Source organism: Oncorhynchus mykiss, chromosome 5, assembly GCF_057628025.1.
Source record: "Oncorhynchus mykiss isolate SJ-2025 chromosome 5, ASM5762802v1, whole genome shotgun sequence".
Classification (NCBI taxonomy): Eukaryota; Metazoa; Chordata; class Actinopteri; order Salmoniformes; family Salmonidae; genus Oncorhynchus; species Oncorhynchus mykiss.
Window position 1 is genome coordinate 24464311 of NC_143026.1, and position 15690 is coordinate 24480000.

At 44.3% G+C, this 15690-nt stretch overlaps 1 protein-coding gene across 9 annotated transcripts in view; it reads right to left on the reverse strand.

Annotated features, from left to right (window-relative positions):
* Positions 1-1756: 1756 nt before the first annotated feature.
* Positions 1757-15690, reverse strand: part of pik3r1 (phosphoinositide-3-kinase, regulatory subunit 1 (alpha)) — a 56872-nt gene continuing 42938 nt past the window's right edge. For 7 of the 9 annotated variants that reach the window (XM_090234255.1, XM_021602192.3, XM_021602193.3 and 4 more), the window contains 7 exons: positions 7414-7621; positions 7131-7311; positions 6736-7004; positions 6437-6613; positions 6235-6309; positions 5907-6077; positions 1757-5453 (listed from right to left, as the gene is read on the reverse strand). In XM_090234255.1, the coding sequence (XP_090090381.1) occupies positions 5264-5453; positions 5907-6077; positions 6235-6309; positions 6437-6613; positions 6736-7004; positions 7131-7311; positions 7414-7621 (1271 nt within the window). In that variant the 3' untranslated portion in view covers positions 1757-5263. Of the gene's footprint in view, positions 5454-5906; positions 6078-6234; positions 6310-6436; positions 6614-6735; positions 7005-7130; positions 7312-7413; positions 7622-9247; positions 9881-15690 lie in introns of those variants that run through there. The other 2 variants (XM_021602198.3, XM_021602196.3) reach the window with 2 other exon arrangements.

Below are 15690 nucleotides of genomic sequence, written 5' to 3' on the forward strand. Positions count from 1 at the left end.
GTGTTTCAATGTGAACTGTAAGATTCGCTGGCAGATCTCGACTGCAAGACCAGGGTTGGAGACCCCCACCCTCAGCTCTAACCAGCCTTCCTACACCTAGTGCAGATCAAACTAATGGTGGAACAAACATTATGAACGATGGGTTAGAGTTGTTCATACAGGCAAATGTGTTTAGAACACCAATTTGAATTCAAGATGGGGAAACTACCTTGAACTTGTTAAGGCCTTTAGCTAATGGACACTCCCCCTTTGCCGTTTCATTTGGTTTAACTTCGATACCATAATAGCTTTGTGCATAGAGGTATCTTGGAGTTAGGAGTATAACTAACATTGATAAGATTCCTTAATCAAAATACAAATTATTTAAAATATTTCAGTATTATGAATTGAGTTTATGATTTACTACTTAAACAAGCTGTGACTAAATGCAGCCATAATCTAGTTTACCTCTGTCATGTTATAAGATAAGCACTACATTTGACTATGGAAACATTTGCTCTATGTATTTATTCGTATGTGTGAAAAAGATGCAGTCCGCTGAGGTGTGGCTTGTACTCAGCTCCAGTACAAGTCCAGAGGTTAAGGTCATGTGATCTGTGGTTTTACATTTTCCGTTCCCCAAGCTGACGCAAACAGTAAACAGTGGTTGTCAGAGGATACGCTTGATCAACCTCATCTATATCCTACATCTCGTAGCTAGCTACATCTGCATTCTGGCACTTTAGTTGAGAGGAAGTTCTAGAAGGTGATCGAATTTGAACAAAATACATTTCCGCATGTTTTAAAACTGAACATTTTGGAATTTCCCATCCTGGTGGTTCTAAATGCAGACTAAGGACACTGTACTGATGGGCAGGAGGGTGGTTAGTGTTTGCAATTCAAGGAACTGCAATGGGAAGAATCCAGTCTATATTTACTTTTGGTCTGCATTGCTGAAATGATATCCCTCTCTCACACTCCCGCTCTCTGCAGATGATCACTCAAGTTTTCTGGGATGGCCATAACCTCCAGTGAACTATGTGCCTTTTGAGCTGGAGCAATGTTACATAACCTAGGACAAAGACTCATTGCTCCCAGTCAGTCAGGTCTGGTACGGCCTGCTGGTACGTCACTGGATGTCTTTGTAACACTTAAAACCTGTTAAAAGACTGTGATAAACTTGTTACACACAATGGTGGATAGCAGCCCATACCTACTGGGTTGCTGCTTAAGATTTCGCTGTGGATGGAACCAGTACTTGGTCAAGGCATTAAATAAGTTAATTAACCACAGCCTGGTTAAGGAACACTGAGCTTAATGTGGTACTGGGCATGACAAAGTGAAATGCTAAAATCAAGTGAAATCTGATAAAAAGACCCATTTCATTTAATACATTAACATCCTGTATCTGCAAGTAGAAATGAACTGGTGAAATGTAGGATGTAAAAGTCCATTCTAGAATTAAGTGATGAGTGGTAAAATAGCTAAAACCACATACGCCTCTATAAATTCAGTCACAATGTGAATGTTCTCAGAGGGAACAAAGCGTTCAGACGCTCTCGGTTTTCTTATTACTGGTGACATCAATGCTGTGCCATCATGCCATACCCGGAATTTGCATAACCTAAAAAAAGACACCCAACTGTACACAGAGTTCTGCAACTGAAAAGGAGCCTTCAGTATTTTTTCCTTTGAAGTCATATAGTTGTACTTTTCAGCTGGTATGGATCCATAGATGTCACAATATTCTGGTAAAATGAGCAATTTACTTCAAAAATAGTTTCTTAAACACTTTTATTTCATTTTAACAAAGCCTAATACAGGTTTGAAGCAAAACTGGGGAACACTGTTAAATCTCAATCTCAACATTTCTGTCACAGTCACCATGTCAACTGAAGTCATATAGTCGTTGAGGGTTAAAAGAAAATAAACCTCAAAACGGTGCAGGTTTTTTTCAAAGAACACAGAGCGTAGAGATGACACTTTGGACAAAAGTGACAAACAAGACCAGGGCCACCTGAGATCAAACTACAATTATACAACAAACTTGAAAAGGTATTGTATTGTACAATGGGTATTTATCCCAGAGGTGACATAGTAGCTTGAATCCAAACTTGCTTTGTTTTAACTGGTTCTGTAGTTATTGGCCTCGAGTGAACCAATGTGAGTAAAGCAAAAGAAAAACAGTTAACGACAATTAATCTTATAAAGAGTAGTTCAATATTTTACAACTTGGATGTTAGATGATTCCTCACGCTGAAAGTAGCCTATTGGCCATGAGAAACTGTAATCCATGGTTCAGTTCTATAAACACCCATTAAAAAGCTAACAATCAATGAAAGTGATGGGGCCATGTGAGCATGTTAAAAAAAAAAATGTAAAAGGCCAAATAACCTGAAAACAATTCAAATCAGCTCAATATTTGGTTTGATGTTACTTAAAAGGTCATTTGGGCATTACATTTTTTTGTTATGGCCAATAGACTACTTTCAGGGAGAGGAACCGTCTAACATAAAGTTGTAAAAGAGTGAACTATTCCTTTAAAATGTGTAAAAAGGAAAATTCTACATTTTGAAATAGCTATTGACTCTTGACCAATCAGAATGACGCACATCCACATTGCAGAGCTTAACAGTGGACATGCTGCTTTCCACTAGATGTTGGAACATTGCTGCGGGGAGTTGCTTCCATTCAGCCACAAGAACATTTGTGAAGTCGGAAACTGATGGGCGATTAGGACTGGCTCGCAGTCGGCGTTCCAATTCAACCCAAAGGTGTTCGATGGGTTTGAGGTCAGGGCTCTATGCAGGCCAGTCAAGTTCATCCACACCAATCTCATTTCTGTAGGGACCTCGATTTGTGCACCTGGGGTACTGTCATGCTGAAACAGGAAAAGGGCCTTCCCCAAACTTTTGCCACAAAGTTGGAAACACAGAATTGTCTAGAATGTCTTTGTATGCTGTAGCGTTACAATTTGCATTCATTGGAACTGTGGGGCCTAGTCCGAAGCATGAAAAACAGCCCCAGACCATTATTCCTCCTCCACCAAACTTTACAGTTGGTACTATGCATTGGGGCAGGTAGCGTTCTCCTGGCATCCGCCAATACCAGATTAGCCAGTCGGACTGCCAGATGGTGAAGTGTGATTCATCACTCAAAAAAACGCATTTCCATTGCTCCAATATCCAATGGCGGTGAGCTTTACACCACTCCAGCCGACGCTTGGAATTGCGCATGGTGATCTTAGGCTTGTGTGTGGCAGCTCGGCCAAGGAAACCCATTTCATGAAGCTCCCGAAAAACAGTTATTGTGATGGTGTTGCTTCCAGAGGCAGTTTGGCACTCGGTAGTGAGTGTTGCAACTTAGGGCAGACAATTTATACGTGGTACGCGCTTCATTCTGGGGACATAACGGAGTTGAAAAGAAATGTATCAAGATTATTTTTGTCATGTTAGGTCATACAATATCTATCACTGTGAATTTCCATTGATACATGTTTACAGTGTAGTACAGATTCAAATTCTAATTTACACTCATGGACATTTTAATTTTTGAATAAAGGGGTGAGAAAACTAAAACTGCAGCAGTGACACTGTTTACTAGAGGGTTGCAGCAAAATGTTGGTACTTCCTCCAAGTAACAGAACCACTATGTATTGGCAGACAAAGTCGTACGATAATAAGCAATCATTATTCTAAATGAGTTGATCCACCCCTTTAAACACTCAAAAGATTTTCTGATACAGAAAAAATACTATAGGGACAAAGCATACGGGAAGATCAAATGTCTCCCAATTTATACTTTTAATAACAATTTGTCATTTAAAAACACAGATTTGCTTTGATCTCATTGTGAAGGGGAAGGGTTATATAACAAAATAAATCTATACTGTTGTTTCCATGGAGATGGTTGAAAAGTTGAGTACAACATGCACCATTATGACTGCAGTAATCAACAAATATTCCCATTATTCCATGCTAAGAGCGCACATACTTAAGAGCCATGGGCTTCCTCTCAAATGGCACCCTAGTCCCTGTATCCAATAAGGAATAGGCTGCCACGTTGGATGCTATGGGATGCTACCATTGTTTGTTTTTCGACTAAGATCTAGAACATGTGGCTCTGCTAGAAATATTTGTGACTGAAGCAGCTGTCAAATACTCAAAAGGCTCTCAGCCTGAGAAGAATATCAGTTTGAAGCAAAAAAAGTACTAATAAAACACTCATTTTATCAGTTGCTGATAAAAATTTGTAATAAAGTATGTTACTATTATTTACTTTCTTAAAAAATATGAAGCAGTTTTTATCTTGGCATTTTGACACAAAATATCCTCTTGGATATTTACATGGGAAAAATACACTTTTTCAAGCAATAAAAACAAGCTTATATTATGGGTTTGCAACAGAATAAAAACAACTTTGCAGAAATAAGGGAGACAGAATTGCATAGCATATTAGGATATAACCGAAAAGGAACTGAGCTTTTTTGGTATGGTAGGTTTTCATCGCTTTGTACTGACATTCTCCTCTGTATATATGCATACTTATTTCCATTTTAAGTCCGTTCATATTTTCACTCATCCACAGTAGAGAACAGTTGAGTCTCTGCACTGGTTAGCAAGGGAAAAGTCCGGAATTCTTGCCACCTTGTCATCTCCTTTGCTCCTTTGATTCAACAAGTCCGTAGTCTTTTTCAATAAAACAATTATCCTTTGTCAAAAGTGCCATTTTGCTACATTTATCAGTTGATCCACAGTCTGTCACTGAACACTTAAACACACAGGTGTGTTAGACATCCCCAACACCTTTCAGATACTGTGAGTTTTGGTCACAAGGATGCACAAACTAACTCTCAAACACTCTCAGACACATACACACAGTAAAAACAAATGGGGAAAAGAGGAGGAACAGTAGAAAAACAAAAATGATGCACTCGAGTTTTATCTGCATTTTGACATTCCAGCTGGTAAAGCTTTGAAAAGAACAAGCACCATTAGGAAAAGGCCTCCAATGTCCTCCACTTAGGGAGAGAGTTCAGCAGTTTCGCCTTGACTCTGTGCTCCCACAATAAGCACGAGAGTAACAAGACTACATTCAGGCTCTCGCCACTGCTCACAGTCGCTGAAATGTTTTCAGGCTTCGTTTTGCGGTTGTCTTTAGTCCTTTCCTCTCTTGTGGATAAAAAGTATGTATGTTAGTAGGCAAGACACATCCTAGCTTTTAAAATCCTTAAGGACAAAGTCTGAGTAGACGTTTCTGTCCGACTGAATGGCCGGTAGGGTCCTCACCGCCTCTGCTGTGCGTAGACGGGGTGTGCTAGTGTCACATTCAGAGAGTCATTGTGCTGGACCAGTGACGTGTGCTGGTAGTGGAGGACCAGTTCTTTGAGCGAGCTGTACAGGTTGTAAGGCTCAGCGAAGCCAAACCCTGAGGGTGTCTTGTTGATGACACAGTGCTTCACTTCACCTTCCACCCTGGAGAGGAGAGAGAGAAATGTCAAGTCTTGTCCTGTTAGGTCAGGGTTGTACATTTTTGTTACAGCCCAGCACTACGGCACACCTGACTCTACGACTCGACAAACCACCAAGCCCTTGGTCGAGTGAGGTTCTACCCTACACTAAACTAGTCCATGGTTGAGCTGCAATGTCTACACTGAATGCTACACCAGTCTACAGTGTCTGATGCGTGTTTGCAGTGCGAATGTATTACTGAACAGTGTAGAAGCAGATAGCTGGAATACAGGTTGAGGTAAACAGAAACTGTAAAGCAGCACAGTCCCAACCTTCAAGGGAACACACTACACCTGTACCTAAACGGTCTGTGAACTGTGTTTGCAGTACTTCTTAGGTAAATTATGTCAGTAACCAAAGCAGGTAATGTCAGTTCTGGATGAGGTAGTAGAATGAGTACAAGGTCTTTATACGTACACAACACTGCAGGCGTAGCACCCTGCCTTGCTGCTGTCTCGAACCAGGAATGTTCCGTCCCTCTTCCCCCGGAGGAGGGCCTCAGCCTGCAGCCGGTTGATGTTGCCCAGCTTCCAGGAGCGCTCGTCGTGGTGAGGAAGGTCCTCATCGTCATCCACCATAGAGTATTGACTGGAGAACACAGATGGGCGGAGAGAGGGAGTTCGATAATTAAAGTTTGATATTGAATGTTTCTACCGCATTTAACAATAGTGCAATGTGATTCCCCTTTGTCAACTTCAGACACCAGGAACATTAAAAGGATGTAAGACCAGTCTAGAATACTCACTCTTCTGTGTTCTCGTTTCTGATGTCTAGCCACTCGTTGAGCTTCTTCTGCCTGACTCCCTTCTGGGTCAACCACCTGGAACACAAGAACCATGACAACACCGATTAGAGACAGGAAGTAGGGAGACCTTTACAAGATGTTCCCTCACCAGAACAAAGTTATTTGAATTTGAGACTAGGAGGTGGATAGAGATTATACTTACGTGAGGTACTGATCCCTGGTTTTGCGGAGCTGGATGAGGTCGGGTTTGATGCTGTTCATCCGTTTGTCGATCTCTCGGTAGTCAGCAGCCTGCTTCTTTAAATCCTCCTCCAGACGCCGCTTGCTGTCCACGATCTCACTGATACGAGACTTTAGCTTCTCATAGTTGCCCACGATCCTGAGAAAAACAATAATTCACATAGTTAAGAAACATGAAGAAATTGATCAGTTAAGAAAACGTTACTGTCCAAATTCAACCTTTTTATAATTTTTTGGGGGGGTTTAGATCCAAGTCCTTACCTCTGGATCTCCTTGTCATTGCCTTCCCTCCTGAACTTCTCAATGTACTCCTTGCTGTACCGCTCTTGCGTTTGGCATTGCTCCTCGAATATCTTGATGGTTTCATTGAAGGCTTCGATTGCTGTCCTTTTCATTTGGATTTCCTGGGACGTCCTGGTGTACTCCTCGTAGAGTCGGTCATACTCTCGATTCTTCTCCTGGTACTGCTGATGGTACTCATGGAGCTTCTTCCCCACAGCATCAATATTGTCCTCCTTCACCACCTGATCCTGAGGAAAGGAGAAGAAATGGATTGAATCTTCAGATTTATGATGAACTTGCAAAGACCTTTTAGCTAAGATGTATTGTATGAAAAGTCCTAGACAAATAAAGTTGATGATTATGCTGATGGTTACCTGCTGGTGTTTGGAGACGGGAAACTGCAGCTTCACGTCTAGCTTGGGATTGTACTGGGCCAGGGACTCGTTACGGTAGTGGTTGATGAGCTCCACCACTGAGTTGAAGGTCAGGGGGTCAGAGAAGCCATATTTCCCATCCCGGTGGAATATTTTTATCAGCTTATTGTTACCCCCTTTTCTGAAGTTGGAAACCAATAGAAAACCAATTAAAAACTAAAATATCAACAAACACTTGTTATCAAGAATGGTGAGAAGTCTTTAAGAGGAAGGGAAGTCATACCTCAACGTGAGCGTGTAGTCACCGTGCATCTTGGTGGAGGCGTCACGGACCAAGAACGTACCGTCGGCCGTGTCCCTCAGCTTCTCATTGACCTCCTCGCGGGAGATGTCTCCCCAGTACCACTCGGCGTCCTGCAGCGCCATGTTGTTGTTCATACCGTTGTTAGTGACAGCAGGGGGAGTGGGTTTTGGTGGCTTGGGAGGTAGGGCTGTAGTGGACAAAAGGGGAGAGATGGCTGCTTAGTACATGAAATAGTGATACAGTCAAAACCTTAGTGCATTAAAAACGATCATAGAGTTATCAGGAGGGATGTCAGAAAATCCTGGCGTAGTCAAAGAAAAAAAATATAGATATGTTTTCTTGTCACATACACCGAATAGGTGTATGTGGTGCTTTATAGGGTCAGCCATAGTAGTATGGCGCCCCTGGAGAAAATTAGGGTTAAGTGCCTTGCTCAAAGGCACATTGACAGATTTTTCACCTTGTCTGCTCGGGTATTCAAATCCAGCGACCTTTCGGTTACTGGCCCAATGCGCTAACCACTAGGCTACCTGCCGCCCATTAGATTATAATATAATGCTTAGCCAGCATATTCCTGGGGGGAGCTGGAAGTGGGTGTTGAAATATCTATTACTCTATAGCTGCGAGATGCAATATTATTCCATTTGCTTTGCAGGTAATTAAATTGGCCCACAAATCTGTAGGGATACACATTCAACTGGATGCATCTTTGCCTCGTGAGCAGGAGACGTGAACCCAATCAAACGTCTGCGGCAGTTAGCAGTATCCTCCCCCCATCATCCTCCCCACTACTCTCTCCACTTGAGTGAGAGTGTCAGGGAGAATGGATTTCATTCTGGAAAAAGAAGCCCCTTCCCATCACTATCTCCAGTCTTCGTGTTTGGACCATAAATCACAACGACTGGAAATCAACCCCATCTGTTGACCCGATTATACCATGCACAGATTATCTCTGCCTTTCTGCAGAACGGCCACAAAAAAATACAAAATAAATTACACTGCACAATTTCAGACCTAAATGGAGCACATCTGTGCTCCAGCAGCTCAAATACAAACAGCGCTAAACCATTGGAGTATCATCCTGTAAGTCCTATAACTACATATCTACCAATATAACGGTCTGTAGAGACAAAAAAATAAACAGATCCATTGATAAAAAAAATCCTCGCGTGGCATTGAGCACATCCAGTCCCTTCTCTTCTAATGGCTTCATCTCAGCATCAACATTCTCCCTAATGCAGATTGCCATTCTGATTCCATGCTGCCTGTCTCAGGTTCCCTATAACTGCCTCTCTCTCTCTCGGAGGTAGGAGTTGGCAGGAGCAGAGCTGAAATGGTAGCAGGCTATGTTTAACCCACTAGTACTGCTGCACTCCCTTTGTTTCCTCTCTCTCTAGCAGCCTGCCTACTGACCTGGACCTCGCAAGCTTTTGTATAGCAGGAGAGACACCGAGTCATGTGTATAATACACATGTTTATAACATGAGCCATATCCATGAGATGGAATATTATATGTAACAGTACAAATAACAGCAACACCCAACTGGTGGCAGGAGTGCCTAAAGCCACTGATCCCAAAAAGAGGAGCTCAGAGATAAAGCTTGGAGATGACCAGAGGGTATGGAAATGAAAGCAGCAGGTTTTGGGTTGACAGTCAAGGTGACAATTCACATCACACTGCCTTGTGAACTGCTGCTGCTAGCCCCTAGCCTCAGACTAATCTCCTGGTCATACTGAAACCAGTGTCTCAGCATGCAAAGAGAAAGACTTGTCATGCAACATCCAACGTGACTGAGCGAGTCAGTTCGCCTACCTGGAAGGTCCATCTCTAAGTAAAATAAAGGTTCGGCATCAAACTCAGATCTCAGACACAAGTCCTCCAAATCATCCATGTTTCAGAGATCGCCTTGTTGCACATTTGAATGATAATAGAATATCGTAATACGCCCGGAAAGGTGACCCGTTCTCTTGTACAAGCATCTTGAAACCCATTTTAAAAAGCCATCATAAAGGGCAGCTTGCCTGCTTCCTTGCTCAGTAACGTGTTACATCACTTACCACAGCCAATCACACAGGGGGACTGTCACCGACCACTCCTGCATTTTTCATTTCCTGAGAGCGATGTCGTCATTTTGAAAGCACACTTGCCTTTTTTCTTTTTTGTTGCCGATGCTATCCCTCAATGTGCACAGCCCATGCAGTGCAGATCACAGTACCTATATAGACTAGAACACGCACAGGCTAAAATACCCCTATAACAACCTCCGTACACAGCATCCTTTCCAAAGATCTGACTATAGCTGCTGCCAAACCAAACCGTGCAACATCTTCTCTTAGCTGTAGCACAATGTGAGAGAAAAAAAGCTGCAGCCTCTCTCTTTCTCTTCCTCGCTTGTTCTGACTCTCAGCCCTCCCCTCTGCCCCTCTCTTGCTGGTTGCTCGCCCCACCTCCCTGCACGCTGTGCACCGGTTTAGTCCTGCCCACTGTTGGCACTGAGACAAAGCCAGCTTGGCTGCTGTATCACGTAGGCACAGTGGTGTAAAGTACTTAAGTAGTACTTTAAAGTATTTTTACTTAAGTCGTTTTTGGGGGCATCTGTACATTACTATTTATATTTGACAACTTTTACGCCACTACATTCCTAAAGAAAATAATTTACTTTTTACTCCATACATTTGTACATTTTGAATGCTTAGCAGGACAGAAAAATAGTCAAATTCACACACTTGTCAAGAGAACATCCCTGGTCATCCCTACTGCCTCTGATCTGGCAGACTCACTAAACACAAATGCTTTGTTTGTTATGTCTGAGTGTTGGAGTGTGACCCTGGCTATCTGTAAACATTTTGTACATTTTTAAAATCTATTTTTTTATAAGAAAATTATGCCGTCTGGTTTTCTTAATATAAGGAATTTGAAATGGTCTAGATATTTACTTTTGATAGTTAAGTATATTTAAAACCAAATACTTTTAGACTTTCACTCAGGTAGTATTTTACTGGGTTACTTTCAGTTGAGTCATTTTCTATTAGGCATCTTTACTTTTACTCAAGTATGACAATTGGGTACATTTTCCACCACTGCATAGGCAGGCCAGGCAGAGGAGCTACACTACACGTCCTAAAGCCTGTGCACCGGTCACAGCCTCCCTCCTACTGTCACCTGCATTCCGGAGGCTCCAAAATACACCAGTAATCCTCTAGGAGTGACACTCAGCAAATTCAGGACTTCTCTGCGCGGCTGAGGGACACTAAAATAGCGCCAGTTCTGGGTACTGGTTTAAAACTAGGGGCCAGGAGTGGAACGCTGTCATTGTCATCCCAGGACCAGCTTATGGAGGCGAAAAGGATGAGGGAACGGCGTCTTTCCAAAGGTAGCTTGGTAATGATGAAATAGGCCACATTGACTGAAAGTCAATATACCTGAAAAAAGCTTATCTGCATGATGAGGACAGCTGAGCTTGGCTTTACCTTTTTAAGGACACGATCTCATTTCAATGATAGCTAGCTACGCACTAAATGAAAGTCATACACATAATTTTATACATATTAAAAACATTTCTTAAGATAGCCTACATTATATACAGATATAATACATTACTCAACTTAACTTGTGCTACATATGCATAAGCTTCTTTATCTTGAGCTCGGTCGTAAACCAAATTCCATTTGGGGCCACTAAAATTGCCTCTCTGAAACAGTTTGTTCTAAATGGAAAATTCAGGAATGTAGTCCCTAGATAAATCAGCATGCCTTTCTGACCACACAGACAGACAGCAAGGTGATATATGGGGTCTGTAAGAACCAACAGCTTCTAAAAGACCAGCAGGGGAGAGAGAGAGAGAGAAACACACGGAGAGAGAGAAGCACACAGAGAGAGAAAGAAACACACAGAGAGACACACAGAGAGAGAGAGAGAGAAACACACAGAGAGACACACGGAGAGAGAGAGAAACACACGTGGAGAGACACGGAGAGAGAGACACACAGAGAGACACACGGAGAGAGACAGAAACACACGGAGAGACACACGGAGAGAGAGAGAAACACACGGAGAGAGAGAGAGACACACACGGAGAGAGAGAGAGAGAAACACAGAGAGAGAGAGAGAGAGAGAGAGAAACACACAGAGAGAGAGAGAGAGAGAGAGAAACACACAGAGAGAGAGAGAGAAACACACGGAGAGAGAGAGAGAGAAACACACGGAGAGACACACGGAGAGACACACAGAGAGACACACAGAGAGAGAGAGAAACACACAGAGAGACACACGGAGAGAGAGAGAAACACACGGAGAGAGAGAGAAACACACGGAGAGACACACGGAGAGAGAGAGAAATACACGGAGAGACACACGGAGAGACAGAGAGAGAGACAGAGAAACACACGGAGAGACACACAGAGAGAGAGAAACACACGTGGAAAGACGGAGAGAGTGAGAAACACACGGAGACACACGGAGAGAGAAACACACGGAGAGACACACGGAGAGAGAGAAACACACGGAGAGAGAGAGAGAAACACACGGAGAGACACACGGAGAGAGAGAGAGAAACACACGGAGAGACACACGGAGAGAGAGAGAAAAACACACGTGGAAAGACACACGGAGAGAGAGAAACACACTGAGAGACACACGGAGAGAGAGAAAGAAACACACGGAGAGACACGCGGAGAGAGAGAGAGACACACACGGAGAGAGAGAGAGAAACACACGGAGAGAGAGAGAAACACACGTAGAGAGAGAGAGAGAAACACACGGAGAGACACACGGAGAGAGAGAGAGAAACACACGGAGAGACACACGGAGAGAGAGAAAGAAACACACGGAGAGACACACGGAGAAAGAGAAAGAAACACACGGAGAGACACACGGAGAGAGAGAGAGAGAGACACACACGGAGAGAGAGAGAAACACACGTAGAGAGAGAGAGAGACACACACGGAGAGAGAGAGAGAGAGAAACACACGGAGAGAGAAACACACGGAGAGAGAGAGAGAGAAACACACGGAGAGACACACGGAGAGAGAGAGAGAAACACACAGAGAGACAGAGAGAGAGACAGAGAAACACACGGAGAGACACACAGAGAGAGAGAAACACACGTGGAAAGACATGGAGAGAGTGCGAAACACACGGAGACACACGGAGAGAGAAACACACGGAGAGACACACGGAGAGAGAGAAACACACGGAGAGAGAGAGAGAAACACACGGAGAGACACACGGAGAGAGAGAGAGAAACACACGGAGAGACACACGGAGAGAGAGAAAAACACACGTGGAAAGACACACGGAGAGAGAGAAACACACTGAGAGACACACGGAGAGAGAGAAAGAAACACACGGAGAGACACACGGAGAGAGAGAGAGACACACACGGAGAGAGAGAGAAACACACGGAGAGAGAGAGAAACACACGTAGAGAGAGAGAGAGAAACACACGGAGAGACACACGGAGAGAGAGAGAGAAACACACGGAGAGACACACGGAGAGAGAGAAAGAAACACACGGAGAGACACACGGAGAAAGAGAAAGAAACACACGGAGAGACACACGGAGAGAGAGAGAGAGACACACACGGAGAGAGAGAGAAACACACGTAGAGAGAGAGAGACACACACGGAGAGAGAGAGAGAGAGAGAAACACACGGAGAGAGAAACACACGGAGAGAGAGAGAGAGAAACACACGGAGAGACACACGGAGAGAGAGAGAGAAACACACGGAGAGACACACAGAGAGAGAGAGAGAGAGACAGAGAGAGAAACACACAGAGACACACAGAGAGAGAGAGAGAGAGAAACACACGTGGAAAGACATGGAGAGAGTGAGAAACACACGGAAACACACGGAGAGAGAGCGAGCGTGAGACACACGGAGAGAGAGAGCGTGAGACACACGGAGAGGGAGCGAGCGTGAGACACACGGAGAGGGAGCGAGCGTGAGACACACGGAGAGGGAGCGAGACACACACGGAGAGAGAGAGAGACACACACGGAGAGAGAGAGAGACACACACGGAGAGAGAAAGAGACACACACGGAGAGAGAAAGAGACACACACGGAGAGAGAAAGAGACACACACGGAGAGAGAAACACACGGAGAGAGAGAGAGAGAAACACACGGAGAGAGAGAGAAACACACGTAGAGAGAGAGAGAGAAACACACGGAGAGAGAGAGAGAGAAACACACGGAGAGAGTGAGAGACACACACGGAGAGAGAGAGAGAAACACACGGAGAGAGAGAGAGAGAGAAACACACGGAGAGACACACGGAGAGAGAGAGAGAAACACACGGAGAGACACACAGAGAGAGAGAGAAACACACGGAGAGACACACGGCGAGAGAGAGAGAGAGAGAGAGACAGAGAGAGAAACACACGGAGAGACACACAGAGAGAGAGAGAGAGAGAGAAACACACGTGGAAAGACATGGAGAGAGTGAGAAACACACGGAAACACACGGAGAGAGAGCGAGCGTGAGACACACGGAGAGAGAGAGAAACACACGGAGAGAGAGAGAAACACACGGAGAGAGCGAGCGTGAGACACACAGAGAGGGAGCGAGCGTGAGACACACGGAGAGGGAGCGAGCGTGAGACACACGGAGAGAGAGCGAGCGTGAGACACACGGAGAGAGAGCGAGCGTGAGACACACGGAGAGAGAGCGAGCGTGAGACAGACACATGGAGAGAGAGCGAGCGTGAGACAGACACACACAGAGCGAGAGAGAGACAGAGACACAGAGCGAGAGAGAGACAGAGACACAGAGTGAGAGAGAGACACACACAGAGCGAGAGAGAGACAGAGACACACAGAGCGAGAGAGAGACAGAGACACACAGAGCGAGAGAGAGACAGACACACAGAGCGAGAGAGACAGAGACACACAGAGTGAGAGAGAGACAGAGACACACAGAGCGCGAGAGAGACAGAGACACACAGAGCGAGAGAGCGACAGAGACACACAGAGCGAGAGAGAGACAGAGACACACACAGAGCGAGAGAGAGACAGAGACACACACAGAGCGAGAGAGAGACAGAGACACACACAGAGCGAGAGAGAGACAGAGACACACAGAGCAAGAGCGAGAGAGACACACACACAGAGCGAGAGAGAGACACACACAGAGCGAGAGAGAGACAGAGACACACACAGAGCGAGAGAGAGACAGAGACACACACACAGAGCGAGAGAGAGAGACAGAGACACACACAGAGCGAGAGAGAGAGACAGAGACACACAGAGCGAGAGAGAGAGACACAGAGCGAGAGAGAGAGACACACAGAGCGAGAGAGAGAGACACACAGAGCGAGAGAGAGAGACACACAGAGAAGAGAAAGAAACACACGGAGAGACACACGGAGAGAGAGAGAGAGACACACACGGAGAGAGAGAGAAACACACGTAGAGAGAGAGAGACACACACGGAGAGAGAGAGAGAGAGAAACACACGGAGAGAGAAACACACGGAGAGAGAGAGAGAGAAACACACGGAGAGACACACGGAGAGAGAGAGAGAAAAAAAAAACTAAAATCATGATTTTCCAAAAAAAACCCAGATGTCAGAAACAAAAATGTAAATTCACCCTGAACAACACCTTAATTGAACACACAAAAAATTACACCTACCTTGGTCTGACCATATCTGCATCGGGAAACTTTAATATGGCAGTGAAGGCACTCAAAGAAAAAGCCCGCAGAGCAATGTATGCAATAAAAATGAAATTATTCAAAATCAACATCCCAATTAGAATTTGGACTAAAATATTTGACAGTGTAATCCTACCAATAGCACTTTATGGAAGTGAGGTTTGGGGGCCACTCAATAAACTGGATTTTAAAATGTGGGACAAACATCCAATTGAAACCCTACATGCAGAATTCTGTCGGAAAATTCTACAAGTCCAGAGAAATACACCAACTAATGCATGTAGGGCAGAATTGGGCCGTTTTCCAGTAATAATGAAAATACAGAAAAGATCATTAAAATTTTGGCTACATCTAAATTCAAGTCCAAATTCGAGTCTGCAATTTAAAGCACTTCAAGCCCAAGAGCTGAGCCCAGAAACGAGCCCTCTCAGTCAGCTGGTGTTGGACCTCACCAATCAAGCTGACACCAGCACTGCTTCAAAAGAAAGAATTCCAATAAACAAAATCATGAACCAATCAAAGGAATCATACTTACAATACTGGAAAAACGAAACAAAATCCCAAAGCCGACTAAATTGCTATCTGACCCTAAACAGAGA